At 41.6% G+C, this 21,941-nt stretch overlaps 2 protein-coding genes across 8 annotated transcripts in view; one reads left to right on the top strand and one right to left on the bottom strand.

Moving 5' to 3' along the window:
• col5a2a (collagen, type V, alpha 2a) overlaps positions 1–11,070 on the top strand; it is a 42,481-nt gene extending 31,411 nt beyond the window's left edge. Inside the window, exons 25-54 of the mRNA XM_085766378.1 lie at positions 43–141; positions 275–328; positions 437–535; positions 624–677; positions 882–935; positions 1,039–1,092; positions 1,249–1,302; positions 2,091–2,135; positions 2,239–2,337; positions 2,441–2,548; positions 2,840–2,893; positions 3,087–3,140; positions 3,425–3,478; positions 3,620–3,673; positions 3,772–3,879; positions 4,092–4,145; positions 4,317–4,370; positions 4,848–5,009; positions 5,174–5,281; positions 5,385–5,492; positions 5,582–5,635; positions 5,709–5,816; positions 6,094–6,147; positions 6,327–6,434; positions 6,950–7,003; positions 7,169–7,276; positions 7,443–7,755; positions 8,133–8,314; positions 8,505–8,747; positions 9,810–11,070. Of these exons, the coding sequence (XP_085622504.1) occupies positions 43–141; positions 275–328; positions 437–535; positions 624–677; positions 882–935; positions 1,039–1,092; positions 1,249–1,302; positions 2,091–2,135; positions 2,239–2,337; positions 2,441–2,548; positions 2,840–2,893; positions 3,087–3,140; positions 3,425–3,478; positions 3,620–3,673; positions 3,772–3,879; positions 4,092–4,145; positions 4,317–4,370; positions 4,848–5,009; positions 5,174–5,281; positions 5,385–5,492; positions 5,582–5,635; positions 5,709–5,816; positions 6,094–6,147; positions 6,327–6,434; positions 6,950–7,003; positions 7,169–7,276; positions 7,443–7,755; positions 8,133–8,314; positions 8,505–8,747; positions 9,810–9,956 (2,901 nt within the window). The 3' untranslated portion in view covers positions 9,957–11,070. The remainder of the gene's footprint in view (positions 1–42; positions 142–274; positions 329–436; positions 536–623; positions 678–881; positions 936–1,038; positions 1,093–1,248; positions 1,303–2,090; positions 2,136–2,238; positions 2,338–2,440; positions 2,549–2,839; positions 2,894–3,086; positions 3,141–3,424; positions 3,479–3,619; positions 3,674–3,771; positions 3,880–4,091; positions 4,146–4,316; positions 4,371–4,847; positions 5,010–5,173; positions 5,282–5,384; positions 5,493–5,581; positions 5,636–5,708; positions 5,817–6,093; positions 6,148–6,326; positions 6,435–6,949; positions 7,004–7,168; positions 7,277–7,442; positions 7,756–8,132; positions 8,315–8,504; positions 8,748–9,809) is intronic.
• A 1,294-nt stretch (positions 11,071–12,364) lies between these two features.
• Positions 12,365–21,941, bottom strand: part of gulp1a (GULP PTB domain containing engulfment adaptor 1a) — a 121,474-nt gene continuing 111,897 nt past the window's right edge. For 4 of the 7 annotated variants that reach the window (XM_085766372.1, XM_085766375.1, XM_085766373.1 and 1 more), the window contains 5 exons: positions 19,106–19,192; positions 18,200–18,430; positions 17,860–17,998; positions 17,584–17,678; positions 12,365–13,223 (listed from right to left, as the gene is read on the bottom strand). In XM_085766372.1, the coding sequence (XP_085622498.1) occupies positions 13,152–13,223; positions 17,584–17,678; positions 17,860–17,998; positions 18,200–18,430; positions 19,106–19,192 (624 nt within the window). In that variant the 3' untranslated portion in view covers positions 12,365–13,151. The remainder of the gene's footprint in view (positions 13,224–17,583; positions 17,679–17,859; positions 17,999–18,199; positions 18,431–19,105; positions 19,193–21,941) is intronic. The other 3 variants (XM_085766376.1, XM_085766377.1, XM_085766374.1) reach the window with 1 other exon arrangement.

Below are 21,941 nucleotides of genomic sequence, written 5' to 3'. Positions count from 1 at the left end.
AATTTACTGATTATCTATGGTATGTTTTTTTTCTTTCTAAAGGGTGCTCAAGGAGATCGTGGCACAGGTGGACCAGGAGGACCCAAAGGTTCTTTGGGAGACCCTGGCCGTACAGGAGAACCTGGTCTTCCAGGTGCAAGGGTAACACTGAAGAGCTTGGCATTTTATCTTTGAGCTTCATGAGCTGTTAATTAATTTACATCATGTAGGTACTACTGTAGTATGTATAGTTTCCCAATTCCCATTCATTGTGTCTTTGATCTGTTTTCCAAAGGGTCTTACTGGTACGCCTGGAGTCCAGGGAGCAGAGGGCAAGCCAGGTCCATCGGTAGGTCAACAGTTCTCAATCACATTAGTCACACATAAAAATGTGATTTAAGGTTATGAAACATTATCAGCGATGGTTAAATTAATGTGTGGTGTGCTTGTTATTCAGGGTGCCCCAGGTGAGGATGGCCGCCCAGGCCCTGCAGGATCTATTGGAAACAGAGGCCCCGCAGGAACCATGGGCGTACTGGGCCCCAAGGGCTTCAGTGTAAGACCACAGTGACCTTAAGTTTTGCATTTTTAATTAATCTTCAGCCCTGTTCTTCATTCTAAAATAAAAAGTTTAATCTTTACAGGGTGACCCAGGAAAAACAGGTGAACAAGGATCAGCAGGAGTGCCAGGTCAAAGAGTGAGTACTTGTTTTATGTCGACTCACTCAGTTTGTCAGTAGTAAGCACAGTAATAATCCAGTTGATATTTTCACATCATGACCACACTGCATCTTCTGACAGCATGTTCTGTCTGTTGAAGTGGCTTCAACAATGTTTGTATCATCTTCCTTTTTGATTCTACTTCACCAGGGGACAGGTTTTTAATTGTGATTTTGTTTCAGGGTCCTCCTGGAAAAGATGGAGAGGTTGGCCCCGCTGGTTCCCAAGGGCCATCTGTAAGTGTCTACTTTATCACAGTAACCCCCCAGCCCCACCCTGCCCTAAAAACTGCCATTACAACTGCAATGAATGCAACTGCATTAATGTGTCCTCTAACAGGGTTCTGCAGGAGACAGAGGAGAGCAAGGACCTCCAGGTGTGAATGGATTCCAGGTATGTAATGGTTTTTTTTTTCGCTGGTAGTAAAATGTAATGTGAATGTGGAAGTTGTAAAAGGAGTTAATGAACATAGAGTTGGGTGGAAAGTAATGAAACATAATTGGACCTCAGTCCGTGTTGCAGTGTTTACCGGTTCTTATGTGTTCATAGGGTTTGCCTGGAAATCAAGGTCCCCCTGGAGAATCTGGAAAACCAGGTGATCAAGTGAGTGTGACAAAAGCCATAATTACACACATAATCTACAGTAATGTAGGGGAGAGTGGGGTAAATTGAGCATAGGGGCAACCCCATACTGCGAGCAAACCATAAGAAAAATTGAATGTGTGACCACATATTTAGGAGGAAGGCATCATTCTATTGAGTCTAAAGTAAGAACCACATGGGTAGAGTGGTTTGACATTTATGTCCGAAAAAACATTTTTCACTAACAAAAGTGAATTCAGTCAATCACAAGTTTCATGAAAATTGTGATTAGACCAAAAGAGATGATTATAAATTTGTATGTTGTTGTGGTAAGGCAAGGCAAGGAAATGTTATTTGTTTAGCCCGTTTTTACAAACAATTTGTCTCAAATTGTGGTATCTATGAGCTACAACATGAGGTTGTAAATCATGCATGAAAGTGCACCATTTTAGCTGTGTGGACTAATAAAGTCAGTAAGGTAGCTCTGGGGTAAGTTGAGCCTTCTGGCCAGGGGTAAGTTACTCCAACTTACCCCATACATGAGGTAAATTGTGCCACAAGACCACTTTTTTGGGCACGCTATAATTTCAAAACAGTTATGTTTACACTCATTCTATTTGTTTGTAGGGATGCACAACATCCTGAAATATATGTAGATATGTTAGTTAGCAACAAAACTACAATTGTCTTGATGTAGTGATCCTGAATATGAAAAATGGCTCTCCCCTACCCCAGTGTCTTTACATAATCAAGCTGAATCAATTGAAATGTCACATGAGATCATGATTCTGTAACTCTGTTATTTCCAGGGTATCCCCGGAGAGCTTGGTGCTGTGGGTCAGATTGGACCAAGGGTAGGTGAATTTGCCCATGATGAATGAAGTCATTTCAGTTGCTCTGAGGCAGACAAGTGGCTCTGATGACCTGAGACTTCAACTCATGTTGTTCCTTGTGCAGGGTGAGCGTGGAATCCCCGGGGAGAGGGGAGAACTGGGAGCAAATGGTCTGCAGGGACCTAAAGGAATCCCTGGTGCCCCTGGCCCAGATGGACCAAAGGTATTACCACAGTGGCGCAACAGATACTGTACTACAAAGTGCTGAAGAACTCATGCCAGTGACATGGTGAAGCAAGACTAACCTCTAGTGTCTGTCTCTTTAGGGTAGCCCTGGTCCTCCTGGTGCTCTAGGTGATGTGGGTCCTCCAGGTCTTCAGGGAATGCCAGGAGAGAGGGGCATCTCTGGTCCTCCTGGGCCTAAAGGTGACAGAGTAAGTTTGTCATCATGTATTTTTCATAATATTGTTAGTTCTTGACTCATGGAATAGGCGTCAAAGCGCACGTGAAAAAAATAACAACACCAATGTGTCACAATACAAATATTAAAACAAGTGGATCATTTCCAAAAGTGCTGTAGGAATCTGCCTGCTGCTCTAAATTTACGATGGATGAGTGTGACTCTGACCTGTGCTCTCTCACTCTCTCACTCTCTCTCTCTGCTGACACTGAATAAAGGAGCCTCACGCTTTGTTATGTTTTTTTTTTCTTTTTTCTGTGTGTAGGGAGCGATCGGTGAGAAAGGATCAGAAGGCACACCTGGAAATGATGGTGCAAGAGTAAGTAAAACATTTATCACTCAGTGCTAACACACTTCACACCTCTCCCTTGCCAGACTGAAAACAATCTGCATACAAGCTCAAGGCCTGTCACGGCTTGTCCTGAGAAATGTGACAACACAAATTGCTAGTAACAGTGAGGAGCAGATATCTCCAACTATCTCCAACCAGATCTTTCTTCTTCTGTCAACAGGGGGCCCCAGGTCCTGTTGGCCCACTAGGACCTGCTGGACCCAGTGGTGAGAAGGTACAGAGTTTTTTTTCCTATTTGACACATGTTAAAAAGCTGCTGCATCACAATGATTCTATGTCATGAAGGCAGGAAGTGAAGTTTTCTATTGATTTTTGTAAAACATAATTTCCCACAATGCTGCCTGTTGTCCTGTTTTGTATCTGATCTTATCTGTATCTACCAGCTTGTGCAGGCCAGCCTTTGCCTTAAGTGCTTTTACAAACATAATAATATTGTGTTTATGGGAAAGGATATATTCAATAAGTGACTGTAGCAATTAACTTGTGTCATTTTTGCAGGGGGAACCTGGACCCAAAGGACCAGCTGGACCTGCAGGATCCCGAGGAGTTCCTGTGAGTAGACCTGGCCAGTGTTTCAGCTCATACATTACTATTGTATTGTACTGTACAGTTCTGACCTGTTTTATTGCACTGCAGTGCATGAAGCATAATACATATGCACAGCTCTGATTTATGATGTATCTTGTACCACAGGGAGCCAGAGGTGAACCTGGCCCAATCGGTGCAGTTGGATTTTCTGGACCCCCTGTAAGTAGTTACAATATTGCTATCTAACCCTAAAAGTATTCATTCAGGTAATCTGATTTGTCTGATTGTTTTTTTCAAACATTACCTCCACTGTACAGGGTCCTGATGGTCAACCTGGAGTCAAGGGAGAGCCTGGAGAGCAAGGCCAGAAAGGAGATGCTGGATTACCTGGTCCTCAGGGCTTGGCTGGAGCTCATGGACCTCCTGTGAGTTGTATAAAGTTATAAGACAATAATTAATTACTTCAAACATAGTTATTATGTCACATTTCCACACAAGAGACCAGTTGGTAAAGAGTCATAAAACCACATCTGTACTTTTTTAAAAATTTAAGTCCAGTTTGGAGGTTATGATGCATTAATCTGTTCACTGAGGACCCAGATTCTTTCATGCTTCTGATGAAGTGTTGTTTTCTCAGGGGCCAGTTGGTGTTGCTGGATTGAAAGGCGGAAGAGGAACACAGGGTGCACCAGTAAGATAACTTAATATTTCAGAGATGTTATTGCAAAGTGAAACAATTGTATAATAATCATATCTAATGAAGATCTGACTGTTTGTCAAACATTACGTTTTACATTACGTTTTATGTTACAAAACTTGTGAAGCTGTAACTGAGCCTCTTGTGTCATTTTTCTGCTCCCAGGGTCCCACTGGTTTCCCTGGATCTGCAGGAAGAGTCGGACCACCAGGCCCAACTGTGAGTATTAATCTCACAGAGGAAGCAAACACATTCAGGGAACCAGGACAAAATAAGTTTAGGATCATCAAGGGACACTTGCAGCTGAACTCCAATCAGAGTTTAATGAAATACTTCCAAACACCCAACAGTGACACAACATTTGCACCAGATGTAACTCTGATGCCCTATTAGAACTGTAACTGGTGGATGAACATGGTCTATTCAGTAGAAAGTTGAAAATAAAAATAAGGTCTAAATACAAAGCAGATGTTATCCTTATTGAAATCACTGTTGCCAACATGTGACCCTGACCCTGACTTTAGTTAGTTTAGTTCTCTCAGCTCAGTTGTTAATGTGTAGCAACACTGCACTGTTTCAGTTTCTTTAACTATGGAAACTGTTTCTATGAGCATCTTTAGCCACTAATGCACTGAACGAAGGTGAAGCACCTGTGTACAGTTTATACTATCTCATGACTGTAACCACACCTGTCAGGGTCCAGTTGGAGAACCCGGACCTCTTGGACCTCCAGGGAAAGAGGGACCTCTTGGCCTTCGTGGAGACCATGGATCTCCTGGAAGACAGGGAGAGCGAGGTCCAGCTGGACCACCTGGCAGCCCAGGAGACAAAGGAGACTCTGGAGAGGATGGACCTACGGTAAGCTGATGTTCTATTATGACAAGATTGAAATATTATAGTGGATATGCTTAAAGATCCATTTGAAATTGAAGGACATAAGTTAATATCATCTAAAAACTGAAATATTCCAGGTGGATTCTGTTTTTTGCTTAAAAGTTATGTGTGTGGTGATCTGGGTTTAGGGTCCTGACGGTCCTCCAGGTCCAGCTGGAACTACAGGACAGAGAGGCATTGTGGGTCTTCCCGGTCAGAGAGGAGAGCGTGGAATGCCCGGTCTTCCAGGACCAGCGGTCCGTATCCCTGACTTCACTTCAACATTTCGCTTAGCTCAGTTCTAATGTGGGCTGTCCTTTAAGTGATGTATTGTGAGTTACCTGTTTCTGTTTCTCTTAGGGCCCACCAGGAAAACAGGGAACCACAGGATCATCTGGAGATAAAGGGCCCCCAGGTCCTGTTGGTACTCCTGGTGCTAATGGACCTCGTGGTGATCCTGGTCCTGATGTAAGTACACATTTTAAATTTGTTGTGTTTCTTGGGGGTGTTTCTCTGACATGTACCATTGTCTTGATGTGTCTTCATATGTTCTTCAGGGCCCTGCAGGATCTGATGGTCCACCAGGAAAAGATGGCGTTCTTGGACAAAGAGTAAGAGACAAAACAATCATTATGTTTGTTGTTTTTGCATATTTCAAGTGACTAACAGATGACACTTCTACAGGGAGCCCGAGGAGATCCTGGTCCTGAGGGCTTGGTGGGTCCACAGGGACTTCCTGGTACTCCAGGCCCTGTCGGTATACCAGGTGATGCTGGAAAGAGAGGAGAGGCTGTAAGTGGACTCTGTCACCTCTTTGTCTCATGTGTGTTAATTTGTGTCTCTGTCTTTCAGCATGATGCAATAATAACAGATTCACACGTATTATCAAGAACAAGGGTACAGTCTGAAGGTCGACTCGATTTCACCCCTGAGAGCATGTTGGAACATGAATAGACTTAATAAAGTGACAGGAATAATGTGTTTGGGCATAATAAGGTGTTGTATTTCTTCAGTGCTGGCAGAGCTTTGTGTTCCCACAGGACGGAGTAATGATTTGTCTCATTTGCAGGGCTCCAGAGGACCTGTTGGTCCACCTGGCTCAGCCGGAAAGAGAGGATTAGTGGTGAGTCTCCAATATCCCACTTAGGACACCTCGAGATAATGAGAAATATTAATATGCAGGACCTCACATACTTCAGAGGATTGTAAATTACTTTTCTTTTGCGATAGGTGTTGGTGAGAACCAAAACAAAATCTCCCCACTTTTAAAACTGTCAATGTGTTGCATCTTTCTCAATTCAGGGACCCCAAGGACCAAGAGGAGATAAGGGTGACCTGGGTGACCATGGAGAGAGAGGTCAGAAGGGACATCGAGGTTTCACCGGTTTGCAGGGTCTTCCTGGACCTCCAGTAAGTCAGAGTGACACACCCACTGCAAATAATTGTAGCTACAGTGTGTCTCAGTTGTTCTCCATCGTTCACTTTGTGGAAGTGAAAGTTAGTATGACATCCTTTCACTGTTGATCATTTCTATTTCTTCTAACACAATTTTCAATATTTAGCACAGAGCAGTGAGTGATTCCACCAGAATCTTTTGCTGACACTCCTTTCAGTCTTGTTCTCAATGCATAAGAACATACTAGGGTTAATGTCTGACATTACGTTAAAAAGAGACACACTGTCAGTATCTTCTAAAAAATCCATGGAGGAAAAACAGTAGTCCAAAACTTTAACCTGGCTCATTCTTGAAAATGACACATCAGACCCAGTGCTGTGGTTCAGGCTGTGGACAGAAGCTGTTTGTCACGTGTTTAGAACTTGGTCTTATACTGAAAACATGCCTCACATTGTGTAAAATAGAATATAAACATCAATATACATCAAATGAATGAAGGAACTGATGAACATGTATTTCCTGCTTTCAGGGCACAACAGGTGAGCAGGGAACCCCAGGAATTGTCGGACCAGGCGGCCCCAGGGTAAATACTACGATTCTTTAATATCATACTGCGCTTTATGATACAGTTTTTACTGTTGCCAACATAATACATCCTGAGTTTAAATTCTCATCGACATTTATTGTGAAATCAAACTCCTAATTTTGGGCCTAACTGCTAACAAGTCATGACCGGAATATTTTTCAGGGACCTCCTGGACCCATTGGACCCCATGGAAAGGAAGGATATGTGGGACAGCCTGGGCCAATGGGACCTCCTGGAACTCGTGGACTCAGTGGAGAAATTGGGCCAGAGGTACAGAAAAGTTCTTACTGTGTGTTATGCAATTCAGTAAATATTATTTTTTAAAAAGACCCGTCAGCTTGTGTGACTTAGCTGAAGCTTTAAAAAACAGACATACAAATAAAAATATCCAAGTAGCCTACTTGAATCCTACCTAAATGCACCTATATATCAACAGGGCCCTCCAGGAGAGGCTGGACCCCCAGGTCCACCCGGTCCCCCGGGACCTCCCATAGCTGCCATGGACGACCTCTTTGGCGGCGGCCCTCAGGATTATGACTCCGGCCCTCCTCCTCCTCCTGAGTTCAGCGAGGACGAGGCTATGCCCAACAGCAACTCCTCCACCATCGTGCCCGTGGACCCCAGCGTCCAGGCCACTCTGAAGGCCCTCAGCAGCCAGATTGACAGCATGAAGAGCCCGGACGGCAGCAGGAAGCATCCTGCCAGGACCTGCGATGACCTGAAGCGATGCTACCCCATGAAGAAGAGCGGTGAGTGTTCTGGGGAGACGCTCTAAAAGGTCTGTCTCAGTGTTTTTCATTGATTTTGTTGAGCAAAACATCGTAAAGCATCTTGTTTCTGACAATGGACTCAAGAAAACTGCAGTTCACACAATGTGAGATAAGTCTCGCAGGGTGTGCAACATAAATTCCAACCTTCTCTCTTCATCTTCGTTCCCCAGTTTATTATTTTCTTATCTCAGCAGAGCTTCTTCCCACCATGATTAATGTACTGTAGTAGGAGTGTGGGAAAGTCATGTCTCAGAACTTTAAAATAAAACTGCCTGTATGCAACATCAATTATTTATCTCACCACAGCAGCTGTAGAATAAATGAACGGCTGTGGCTGAATTCATTCTGTCCTGTAGGCGAGTTCTGGGTGGATCCAAACCAAGGTAGTGCCGAGGACGCCATCAAAGTGCACTGCAACATGGACACCGGGGAGACCTGCATCTCGGCCAACCCAGACAGCATACCTCGTAAAGTGTGGTGGAGCTCGTCCAGGAACAAACCTGTGTGGTTCGGAGCCGACATCAACAGAGGAACACATGTGAGCGCTAGCATTTTGATATAGTGGGAGAGAGGGAGGGCGTAAGAGCTGTTAATTGAAAAACGCACATTGAAGCTGTTAAATACTTTATAGAGACAGAGTCCTGTGATGGATTTTCTGCTCTGATTGTAATAATGTAATAAAGTAATAATTGCTTATCGATTGTTGATCGCTGTTCCTGTTTCTCTAGTTCACTTATGGCAACAAAGATCAGCCGGCTAACTCCATCACGGTTCAGATGACCTTCATCCGCCTGCTGTCCAAAGAGGCTTCCCAGACCATCACCTACCACTGCAAGAACTCCGTGGGCTACAAGGACGAGAGGAACAGCAACCTGAAGAAAGCCGTGGTCCTCAAAGGCTCCAACGACCTGGAGCTTAAAGCAGAGGGAAACAGCCGCTTCAGATACACAGTGGTGGAGGACTCTTGCTCAGTAAGTTCCCTCATCTCAGATGTGACTTTGCATTTTTTTTTTCTTTTTTCATTTTCTTTTTTTACACATTCATCATTTATTAAACGTAGCAAAGGTGCTGTGAGGCCGCTCATAGTCTGTATCTTTATTGTCCTCATATAAACCCATGAATTGACCAAATCCAGCAACCAGTTACTCTCAGCAGCAGCTCATTACTGTAAATCCCATTCCATTTTTTCAAAGTTATCTATAATAGCTGGGCTGTAGTTTTGCAGACTTTATTTAAAAAAAGAAAATGTTATCGCTACTTTTTTTTATATAAACGGGAGCTGAAATGAGTTTTCCTCAGTTCCCCTCTGATCGGTAGAAGAATTATCTTTCAGCGCAAACTCGCCTCTTGTGATTTAGTCTCTGCTGCTCCCATCAGTATCAGTGTTGTCCTGCCAAAGAATGAAACTAATAAACAGACTGTACACTAGGTGAGTGCCATCAAACAGCAAGCGAACAGAAGTTAGCAATTAGCTAGTAGAGCATTCATCAGCTGTTTTCCTCAGGAGTCAGTGGAGGTCAAAACAGAGCTAAAAGTCAATATTAGATAAACAAACACATAAATGACAATGAAACTGTTTGCACAGTTAGCCACAACAACGTCATGTAATAGTGTGTCAATGCTGTGCTGCTGCCCCAAGTGGCTGAGAGAGAGATTGATTAATGAGTATTTTGGTAGCAGACACTTAACATGGGACTAAATCAACATAAACTCCAGTGTGTTTGTGTGTGTCCATGGTAACGAAGGAGCAGCAGATGCTCACTAATGAGTTTTCAATAGTTGTTGTGACAGAGGAAAGAGGATTAATCCACTGCAGGCTTTAGTCTCTTCATCGACTGTGTTGCCTTTAAGGACAAAGAAACCCAATCTGCAAAGTTAGTCTGTGGATGAGATGGGTCTTTGTCTGTTGCAGTACAGAAGCATTAAAAAAAAAAAAAAAAACTTTGCAATTTTAATGAGATGTTGTGTTCTTCACTGATTGAAACTACAAAACTAAGTTACTGACTGATTTTCCGTTTGTGTCCTTTTCACAGAGAGCAACTGGCAACTGGGGCAAGACAGTGTTTGAGTACAGGACACAGAAAACAGCAAGACTTCCTATTGTGGATATTGCACCAGTGGACATTGGTGGCCCAGATCAAGAGTTTGGCGTCGATATCGGGCCTGTGTGCTTCTTGTAAGAATGTTGGCGGGGATGCGTCGAGGACAATCCTGAGACTATTGAACTGACAGCTGACGCGATCAGCCACATTGTACATACAAGTACTGAGAACTATTCTGGCCCTGTGGCAAGATATTTATTGTGCCTTCCGACCCAGTTCAAGACATTGACGATTTGTAAGTTAGATGAATGTTTGGAATTTACATAAAGAGAAATTTGGTGAAAAAAAAAGAAAAAAAAAATCAGAATCATTCCTCTGTCTTCTTGTGTACATTTGACTTTAAGCTTCATGCATTTTGAGGCTCACGATGGTCCAAATAATTTTATTTCACAAAATATTACCAAAGATTTATGACTATTAAAGCTTTAAAATGTTCATTAAAACTGCTGTTTACAGGCCCAGAAAAACCCCACTGAAGCTACGTCAAATGTCCCGCCACTACTAATATTTACAGATCTCTCTGTTCTTTTTTTTTTAATTTTAAATGTCTGAGTATAAAAAAAAACAACATTGTGGTGCTATTGAGGAAACAAATACAGCTGATGATGCGTTCACCAGCTCAGGTATTTTTCTCAAGACAGTTTTGATGAACCAATGTCTGTATCCAAGTTATTTTGAACTCTGTACCGATCACGTAGAACATTAAAGACACATTAAGACTGTCGATTTCCTCAGTGTTAGCTACCTCGTCACCGAAACTGAGAAAAACGACGACACTACATGTAAAAAATCTTCTTTTTCACAGGTGCTGTTTTGTAAGTAACGCGTGATCTTTGTGCACTTCTCCCGGCTTCGCGGTACAGGGCAGGGTTTGGGGACGCCAATAAAGATCTTTCTGTCAACGATGGAGAGATGAATGAGGATGTTGTGTGAGTGGTGTGTGGTGATTTGTGACATTTTATTCTTTCCCTCAACTTAAATGTCATACAGTAAAACAAAAAGGTAGCACAGAATATTCTATTTTTATGCATGTCAGTTCCCCCTTTTTTTGCAGTATCCTGGACTTATATGCTCTTGAAATCTTTTTTTTCCTATTTTTATAATCAGTTTTATAGAATAAGGTGGCTGTGAGTGCCTGTTTGCTTTGTATGTCTTGCTATGCAACAAATTAAACAAAATGCTTTTTAATCCCCCCAAGCTCTTGTCATATTAATTCAGGTATAGTTAGGTCCTTTAAGTTGTTGTTTTGCACACAGACTTCTTTTTGTCGTTAAACACCAAAACAAATGTACTTGACATACCCAGTTGTTTCTAATGTAAGCTGTTTTCTTTTCAACTCTCGTGAATGTGCCTTCACAATTAGTTCCATTGTGAGCATTTGGTTCGTATTTGATCGTATTTATTTTAGATTTGTAAAACTTTGCACTGCTAACATCCCAGAGGCAGAGAAGAGGAGGAGGAGGAGGAGGGAGCTTTCCATACTGGAAGCAGATGCGTTTCATCCATTGAAAATAAATATTGAAAATATTTCTCTCTGCCTTTTCTTGTTTGAGGAGAGTTCATTTGGTCCTTTATAAAGATGTATGATAGAATTGCTACAGCCTCAGGAGGGTGTGCAATCAAGAAATCTGTGATCAATGTGAGACAACGCGAAGCCAGACCTCGGAGTGAATGCAGCTGGAGGTGAGGACGAAGGACAAACTGGTACTGAGCAGCTCTGCGCCAGGTCTAATGCTAATGTAAGCGTGCTAACGGGAGCGTGCCTATGTTCCCACAGCCCTATGTTCCCTCAGCCCTATGTTCCCTCTGGACTCTCTCTACCTATCTGGACTCTACCTATCTGGCCTGTCTAGCCTCTACCTGGTCTTTTTACTAAACTTAACCAACTCCTTTTTTCATTGCCTAAACCCAACCAATGGTAGGACCAAAGGGCTGAGGGAACATAGGGCCTAATTTTCAGTGACAACAAAAGTTAGAAATGAGGGAACATAGGGCTGAGGGAACATAGGGCTGTGGGAACATAGGAATGACCCCGTGCTAACATGCTTCTAATGCTGATGCTTTAGGTTCCCCTTCATTTTCCACCACAGTGTAGCGTGTTAGCTTGTTGCTGTGAATGTCATTACTCTCTCATGACAGTATGAAGCAAGGCCGTAACCATGGAGTCAACATTAGGGCGGACCAAATCTCTCTCTTTCTATAGATATATGTAGGCTATATATACCGTAAATTCGCTAACACATGGGATACTTTCTTATTTTTTAATCAGCTAGCTATGTATTGGGGGGGGGGGGGAGGGGGGTGTCCCCCCCAATGTATTTGGTAATTACGGCCTTGAAGTATTGTATTGATCAGTTCCACATTCTATCCATCCAACAGCCTGGACACTGACACTGCCACACTGCTGACAACACAAAAAACACAAACCTATAAACATCTGCTAACCAAAGTCACGCAAGAATAATATGAAATGAGCAGCAGTTTAGTTTTTGCAGCAAGATTTTCTTTAATAACTGTAACAGCAAAGTCAATGCAACCAAAAGTAAAATCATAGGAATAGTACTGCAGGTATGGACAGAGTTTGTCCAACTAAAAGTGCCTTCTGGTGCAAGAAAAGAGGAGGGTAGGCTAACATGATGACAAAGTAATAATATGACATGTAAATACTGGAATGCCGACTCAAACTTGTAAGAAACAAAATGAAAATTAGAAGAAAGAAAGAAAGAAAGAAAGAAAGAAAGAAAGAATGAATGTCAGTAAATATTTAACTGCATTAATTAACTAGATAATGTGAGACTTCATGTTGTGTAAAAAAGAAGAAAAAAAAAGCTACAGCATGTGATGTTACGGACGAGCTGAAAGTTTGTGGTTCCATTTATTTTTCTTGCCGGCTTGTGTTTGGCGTACAAACAGGAATGTTTCAACGATACAGAGTTCAAATGATGCATACACACAAACAGTCTCATATGAAAATTCTGCCACAGAGTGTACCATTCAACATATCATCGACTATTTACATCTCTCATCCCCTGTGCAAGCAAAGGTCATCAAAACTACATCCTTCCATAATTTGTTTTTTTCTTTACAAAAATAGTTCTTTCTCTATAATGGATCTGAGTTTTACCTTGAAAAAACCAATCTAAATGCAAATGCATATAAACCTCAAGATGAAAAGTGTGACATCTTGACTCAGCTGTGGAGTGGATTTTGGCACTTCTTCATACAAACGAGATAAAAGTTACGCGACCAGGACCGGGGAGCCTCCTCTTGGCATCAGCAGCGGCCGTCCAGCGGGTCCAGGGAGAAGACGGTGCCTTCTAAGGTTAGTCCCATTTTGAACCCCTCCTGGAAGACAAGCCGGGGCGACAGCTGAGACATTGTGTGAGATTACATTACATCGCTGCTGATAAACACGGGGTTCTGAGTGATGCTTAGATTAGAGCCAACGGGGGATAAACAGCCATAAAACTTTGAGGTTTAGAAAGAATGAAGCAGAGATTAGGACACTGCTGCTCCGTCATGCTCCGTCATGCATTATACACAAGATCCTAAAGCCAAGCAGAAACAATAACGAGCATGCATCCTGATGGAGGAGGCGATGGACAAACATATTTATATCAGATGGAAAAGTTGTTTTATTTTGGAAAAAATAGCAGCTGTGGGCAAACTGGACTTGTAATTGTTTTAATGTGCTCTTTTATAAAGCAGGATTTGATAGCTACTTCTCACGATTCCAAAAATATTTATAATTTTTCCACAGTGAGAAGCAAAATCGATATTTGTATTTTCCAAAATAAACAAAAAGAGGCAAAAGAAACTCATCACAGCTGAGATGAGATTATTAAATCAGCTGCTAATCAGTGACACAACCGCACATGCATGTGTTTATTTTTTATTTTTTTCAAATGCGAGAACATGCGACGACTTTCAAAGCATGCCAGGCAAAAATACACACAGGCACAGGCAGAGAGAAAGAAAGAGCAGAGAGTACAAACCATCTCTGACGCTACAAGTGGAGAGAAGGAGAGATGAGCGCAGCTGGTGTTAGTTAAAGAGAGGAAGAAGCTGGAGGAAACGCTTGCAGGGAAAAAAAAAAGTGTGTCAAAGCAACACTGCCTCCTACTGGTGACACACTCTGGAAAAATCAGCAGCAAACAGAAAATGTCGGGTTCACTCAAGTCAACTTTATTGTTTTATTTGTGAATGATGTTTCTAAAGAGATGTATTCAAACTCTCCAGTGATGTAGTAAAGTCAAATCTTTAAGACAATGTGAAGACTTATGTTTTCTAGTTTTTACAGTGTAACATAATGAGTCAATTTAAATATTGATTGAAACAAGATTATAAATAACAGGAACTGACTGGTTCTATGGGCAGAGTGTAGCTTTGGGCCTACATCAGCCACACATATTCCTACAACGCAAAAAGGGGGTAACTCATTTTTTGTCAAAAATTTGATTTTGTCATTTTTGGGACATTAACGGTCTGCTACATCATGTGGATAAATATCTTGACTCAACGTTATCTTATTTGGGATATATCTGAGGTTAGTTTTCACAGTAACTCCCAAAAACTGCAGTTAAACAAGAAGAGAACACCTTAACATGAGTTACCATATTCTGTCTGTGTATAGAACTACTCAAAGTTGTGGGGAAACAATGAGAGAACACCGTAACATGAGTTACGTAACCCTTTTACCAACCAATGGGAGTTACCCCTTTCTTGCGTTGTAGCCTATGGCCAGCTTATATTTTGTCTCAATGCACAAACAGACAGAGGTAACTCTGAAATGTTAAGTTTGAGTTAAATATTTTTACACAGCTAGACTACTACTTGCCAAAGCAAGGATTTGACCAATTTTCAGAAAAGTTCAATACAGTTGACTGGACAACAAAAATACTTTAAACTCATTTTCTCAGAACTGCACTCTGAGGAGTTACCCCTTTCTTCCGTTGTAGTTGAGAAATGGTCAACACACTATGATGTGGATGGAGATGAATTTCAGTTCACCGTCTGCCCTAGTTCTGTGGGTAGGTATGTCATGTATTCTTACACACATTCTGTTTTATTTTGACTTCACTAACTTCCTGCTCGCGTGTGACTGTCTGCTCCGCCCTGATGTCCAGCACCTGCGTCTCACTGTCTCCCCTCTCCTTGTATTTAGTCTATGTCCTCCTTATACATTCATTTCCTTGTGTTTAGTCTTCAGAGTGACTTCTGCTCAGCTCCTGTTTGATCACTCTGCCTGGATTGTTTTCTTGTGTTCCGAGTCTGACCTTTGATTTCTGAAGTCACTAAATTATTTTCATTTATGTATTCATCTACTGTATAAACCATTTCATTAAAGTTAAAGCGCAAAGCTTAAAAGTAAAGAGTTTCCATATAAATCATCTAATTATAAATCTTAAGCTTTACTAGTGTGAAAGAATGAGTCTCTTTGTTCTGATCACTTTAATCAGACAAGTTTACCAGGGTTCCTCTCAGTGTGCCCTCTGCAGGAGGTTTGACCCTGGGACAGTGTTTTGTAGTTCATTAAATTCTTTATATCAAACATGGGCTATTTATGGTAGGCTATTTATAACATTTAAACACCATAAATGGAGATCTGAAAGAAAGCACCAGAATTTTTTTTAACTTAAGTTGGTTTTTTCTTCAGAAAAAGCTCTCTTCCAATTGACTCCGTGGCTGTGCTGCCATGACAGACATCTGCAGCACAGCCCACAGTGCAGCTCACAGTCTGAAGTGTCTCTCATTCACTCTCAACAGGAATAAATGTAGATTTCTCTTGGATTAGAGGAAGCGTCTGGCTCCAGATTACTGCTGATGCACCAGTCTCAGCCCACCACGTCTGTGCAGAGTGTGAGGGCCGCTGAGCCGCAGCATCAGCTCTGACATCTGATGCCTCTGGTGGAAACAATAAAATATGGACGACTGTGTGCAAAGTGCTGTTAATGACTCTTTACTCCTGCCTGAAGACAGCAGGGGACTTTTTATTATTTCTGAATAATGAATTTGATGTCACACTTGGCTTTTCATTTACTGCTCCACCAGACCTCAAATACAGTCGCGTTCAAATATTCTGCTCTCATATCAAGACATTTTCACCGTAGCCTGGAAACATTTGACTCTACGCTCACAGAGAGGGGACGACACCATGAGACATGAAAACAAGGGGGACTTTTTTATCATTGCAGTTATTTACGAACGCCTAATTGGTTTCACGTCTGTAATCAATCTAGGTGAAGTGGGTTAGATAAGGACTTCATTAAAATCTGATTGTGTTATTAGGTAGAATCTATTTTACCATTAATAACTTTAGTAAAAATCATCAGTAACACTTTACTTGACGCCTATCTCTATAACAGATTATAATAACCATAGTTATAATGCGTTATAATGCAGTTATAGCACTGTATATCTATAATTATAAACACTCATAAATTATCATAATGCTTTATAACAATAAGCATAACACACTATAAAGCATCTTATCATGACTTATAAGGTCAGGTATTATAATTATATAATAATTGTTAGTAACTCGCTGACAATGCCCACATCGATAATGCATTATTAATATAGTTATAATGTGTTATAATTGTCTTATAAATGTGTATAACTATCATTATAAACACTCATTAATTATCATAAGGCTTTATAACAATAAGCATAAGACATCATAGAGCATTCTATAATGGCTTATAAGGTCTTAGTATTATAATAGAGTTATAATGCTCTATAATGTGTTATTCTTATTGTTATAAAGTCTTATGTGATTTATGAGTGTTTATAATAATAGTTATACACGTTTATAAGCCAATTATAACACAGTATTTATAATGCATTATAAATGTAGGCATTGTCAGCCAGTTACTAACAATTATAACGTATTATAATTACTGACCTTATAAGTCAAGATAAAATGCTTTATAGTGTGTTGTGATTATTGTTATAAAGTATTATGATCATTTATGAGTGTTTATAACTACAGTTATACAGTGTTATAACTGCATTATAACTCATTATAAATATGGTTATAATGTGTTATAGAGATAGGCATCAAGTAAAGTGTTACCAAATCATCAATTACAGTTTTTTGTTTTAATTATTCAATTTACACCTGTCCACATTCAGCAGACGCCCGCCGCTGTTAGGAAACCAGCGGCATGCACGCGTGCTAAAGTGCCCTCTCGGAGGCAAAACGCGTGCTAAAGTGCCCTCTTGGGAGCCAAAATGCGTCCTAAAGTGCCCTCTTCAGTGGCGAGGGCGCGCTACATGTGCCCTTTTTTTTCCTGTTCGCCCCTGCCCTTCAAAAAGTCTGTGCACGCCACTGTAGGAAACTGAGAGTTTAGTTTCAGGCTTTATGGATGAGCCTCTGTTTATATGAACAGAGGCTCATACTTAGCCAGTATATTATCTTTTTTTTTCTTTCAAACACAATGTATAAACTGACAATACACTGACCAAAAACAGACAAACATAACAACCAAAAAACCAGACGGCAAAACAAGCAGGACCAAACAGGACAGAAAAGTGAAAGTAAAAAAAGAGATGTGAAACAAATGAAAAGCAAAACGTCTTAAGCTTCAGAGTGCCAACACTGATCATTAGAGAGACAGGAAACACAGGTTTCACACTTCAACCAGCCTCCCAGCAGCTCTATAACAACACAGCGTGGAGGAATCAGACGGAGACGGGAGCTCACCTGCATCTCATCCAGCTTTGACTGGATGTCTGGAGGGAAGTCGGCCGCCCCGCAGGTGAACGGATCAAATGGCTCAGCACCAAACAAGTCTTTCCCTGCAGACACAGACATAACAGATAAACATCACACAGGCTCGTCTCTTCAAAAGGACAGAGACTTTGTCAGATTTCTGTGCATCTTGCTGCAGAAAGCGTACATAAACAAAAAAAAACAAAAAAACGAGTAATCTCCTTTTTAACAGCTGCAGTCCTTTGTGCAGCAATCATTATAACTCACTTATGTCCGGTGGCAGTGTGGTCGGCGGTGGCGGTGGGCAGCCGTTACTGGCCTGCGTGGGCACCAGCGGCGTCACGGGGGAGAAGGGAACCATGTCGAAAATATCCGTGGACTGCGGTTTCATGGAGATGCTGCCTGCCTGTATCAAAAAGTCACCGAAATAGGGAATAATTACGGGCGGATACACAAACTGTGCACTTATTTTTTTTGTTGTTTTTTTTTTTTAGCACAGAAGCAAAAAGAAGTAGCAGATAGAAAGCAGGAGATAACAAGGCTTCAGGGACGACACAAACAAAGCAAGAGAAAGCAGAGGAAGGTTTTTTTTTTTGTTTTTTTTTACGCGAGGCCGTGGGATGCTGCATCCCTCGGGCGGTTTAGGAGGAAGGAGAGCAGGTTTGGCAGGCGGAGGAGTTAGTAGCCCGGCGGATAAGTTGGACTCCGGCGAGCTCATGGGAGTGAGTGTGACAGAGGAGATTTCCAGACAGGACAGCGACGTGATGCTGTGACACCAGAAGAGAGAGGAGGGCCTCTGCAGCATGTACGCTTCGTTAGCCGCGTTTATGTGCAGCGGCTGAGGGGAGGAAAGAAGAAGAAGAGGAAGAAGGAAAAAAAAAGACGGGCAGACAGAAAAAAGTGACCAGAGTGGGACAGCATTATTCAGCAAGAGGTGTGAGAGGTGTGTGGGTAATTGCATTCGCTTGGGGGGCTGCCACCAATGAGATGTTGAACGTATCGCTATTCCTCATCAGACCAATCAGGTGTGTAATTGCTTTGCTTTCACGCGCAGCTTTAGACCGACAGATCCTTTTTGGCCGTTCTAAAGCCGAGTCTGAGGCCATGTGCTTAATCACAGAGGCAATATCAGCAAACCAAGCTGTCCTTAAGTATACTCCCCAAACTTGCTAGATTCAATTTACTCAACTTTTATAATTATTGGCTGTGTAGCGTGACTTCGTGGGGCTGCATCCTAAATGTGATATTAGATCAGTGTGATGCTTTAGTTTGTCTGCAGACGATGCAATTAGAGCCAGAAAGCGAAACAAGCATCTCTAACTAGGCCTGGTGAGAGCAGAAGCTTATAGAGTCTAGAGTTAGTTGACTTCAGACAACACTGATAGTGATTGTGTGACAGTTGGTTTACGTTTTAGCATATAACTCTGCTTTAATGGTCACTTTGTTGCTTAGAAATCAATGTGTTGGTATTCTGTTCCAGTCTGTGGACAGTGTCTGTGCTGTTTGTCCTTACTGGTGGCACATGAGCTATCATCAGCTGTTCTTCGAGGTCTTGAAGCTGCTTCTTCAGCTCCGAGTTTTCTGTTTCCAGTTCTTGAATCTGCAAATTGACAAGAGTGTGCGACCCGTTAAAGCGACAGAACTAATAAACTGCAAAGTTGATATTATAACCATACGCAATAGAAATTCAATTGAACTGATACAATCTTTGTGTTATGAGCGACTCAGATAAAGATTCTTTATGATCCTGTGTGGTTATCATCACTGTCCTGTGAAACCAACATCGAGTTTTCATGCCCTGATCAAATTGTTTCTCATCTTTGTGATAATGTGTTCTTTCTTAGAAAGAGTCCAAATGGTTTATTAAGCTTTAAAGGGACATTTCAACATTTTGGCAAATTCAGATAATCCCTATAGTTTTAGGAGTAGGTTCATTACCTTCAATTGTCGGTGCAAGCTGTTTTCAGATTGGCGGGGCAGAGCTGCAAGCTCTGCACGGCACACGGTACTTTCACCTTTCCCTCATCAAACTCATCCAATACACAATCCGACAACTCCAAAACACTCTCATGGACAGCTGTGACCTGCACATTCACCACGCTGTGAAATAATCATGTAACACAGTTTCTGAGGAAAATAGCAGTAGCCGGAACTACATTCCAGACACGGCTGTTCGGCAGAGCAAGTAGTTCTGAGTATTTGCTTCATGTGTAATGTAACATAATTAGGCTATACATGATTATTTCATAATGTGGTGAATGTGCAGGTCACGCCTTGTCCATGAGAGTGTTTTGGAGTTGTTGGATTGTGTATTTGATGGGTTTGATGAGGGAAATGCGAAAGTACAGCACAGCTCGTGTCTCTGCCCCGCCAATCTAAAAGCGGAAAATTAAAGATAATGAGCCTACTCCTAAAACTATAGGGATTATGGCAATAGGTGAATTTGTCAAAATGTTGAACTATCCCTTTAAAACAACCATAAAGAAACACTTAGTGTTTAATTTTTTCTGAATTGCATGGTATATCATCATATTGTAAATAGCGAAAAACCCTGGTTACACTGCAGAAACACCATATATTCTTCACTTTGATGCAAAACAAAATTAAAAAAAAAAATCCCAAAACAATAAAGACAGTATAACCATTTAGGCTACACTGTTTCTTCATGATCATATCACCCACAGCCTTCCATAAACCCTTTAACACCTAATTTAACAAAATGATTCTGACTCCAGAGTCACTTATGATCTTCCCTCAGGGCTTTCTACTACACAAAATGGTCTTTGTGACATTTGTCAGTACTTTTCTTCCATGTGGGAAGTCCTAACTGGGCAACGGATGAAATAATACAGCTACTGAGCTCTTGTGAACAATCTCATCTCCATGACAACAGAGCAAACTCGATCCACTCTTGTAGACTGTGACACGTGGGTTAAACGTCTGGAGAAGTTAGTGAGTGAACTTTGAGCAGAGATTGTGTTGAAATGTTGTGAAGACCAACAACGAGCTTTATGTTCAAAAACATGTTATTTCCTTCCTTTGGGTGAATGTTCAGTAGCCTATAATGGAGAGTTACTCCCAGTTAAATTCAGGATCATTTTTAAACTGATAATGTTTGTTTTTAAAGCTATCCACGGTCTTGCTCCAGTGTATCTGTCTGATTGTATCCACAAGTTTCCGACGTCATCTATGGACAAAACCGGAATTCAGTTTTGCCGGTTTGGTGGAATTGTACGTTTACGTTTCCATGGTTTTCAGTCGTTGTCATAGTTGCGGTAAACGCATGGATCTATTAACGCTGGCTTTTAACACGGATGTCAATTTGTGTGATATCCACTGTTAAAAGCTGGTTTGATGATCCATGCGTTTTACAGATTTTCATTGGGGGAAAAAAAAAAAAAAATCCATGCATTTACCGCGACTACTGAAACCATGGAAACATAAACATAAAATTCCACCGGAAGAGCAAAACCGGCAAAACAGGCTTACGTTTTTGACGTTCGTAAAAAGGTGGATAAAGCTTATTATACAACAAGTAGTTCCGACCAAGCAATCTGATTGGTCAATAAGACATTTAGAACATGCTCAAATCAGCATTGTCACTACCCGATTTGCAACGCTACCCGATTTGTGACAAAACTGGTCTGCGCATGCGCAGGCCGGCCGCCATCTTGGACAGCTGCCTACGGCAACTCCACTTGGACAAACTTAATTTGGGCACTGCCCGATTTGCGTACAATCGCAAGTCTGCTTAAAGTTCTGTAAAATACGGCACTGTGAAATTGATTTAAAAAAAATAATTTAAAAAACCCGCGGACGTCCGTCATAAGACAGCCGCGGCAGACTCGTTTATTCTGAGTAGCTGTTTGGTTTATAGTTGTGATTGTTTGTGGTTGTCGTGGTGATGAGGCCGGCGAGAAAAGACGAGAGTAAACACTAAAAGTCCGCCTGTGTTCCTGTTTTCTGAGCATTAAGATCCATACCACCACAACGAACCCTCAATTTACATTAGGCCTACTAATAAAGAATTTTTTTTTTAAATAATAAAAAGATAAATCGTCTCTGGCGACGCACATGGGGCAGTGATCCTAAGTCAATTCAACTAAGTTTGTCCAAGTGGAGTTGCCGTACGTGGCTGTCACAAATCGGGTAGCGTTGCAAATCGGGTAGTGACAAGCATGACAGCACGGCTGACTCATCACTGAAAATATTACTTCGCCATGTCATGTTGTTTACACATCTCCATGGCAACATGGATTTTTCCATAAGACGACACTGTAGAGCTCTCCGGTCCTCAGAACAGCCTCTGTTGGAGGTTCCTTTTTCCAATTTTAAACAGTGGGGGGATC

The sequence above is a fragment of the Trachurus japonicus genome, chromosome 21 (genome assembly GCF_045865225.1).
Source record: "Trachurus japonicus isolate A0001 chromosome 21, Traja_1.0".
NCBI lineage: Eukaryota > Metazoa > Chordata > Actinopteri > Carangiformes > Carangidae > Trachurus > Trachurus japonicus.
This window is presented reverse-complemented; position numbering and strand designations above follow the sequence as displayed.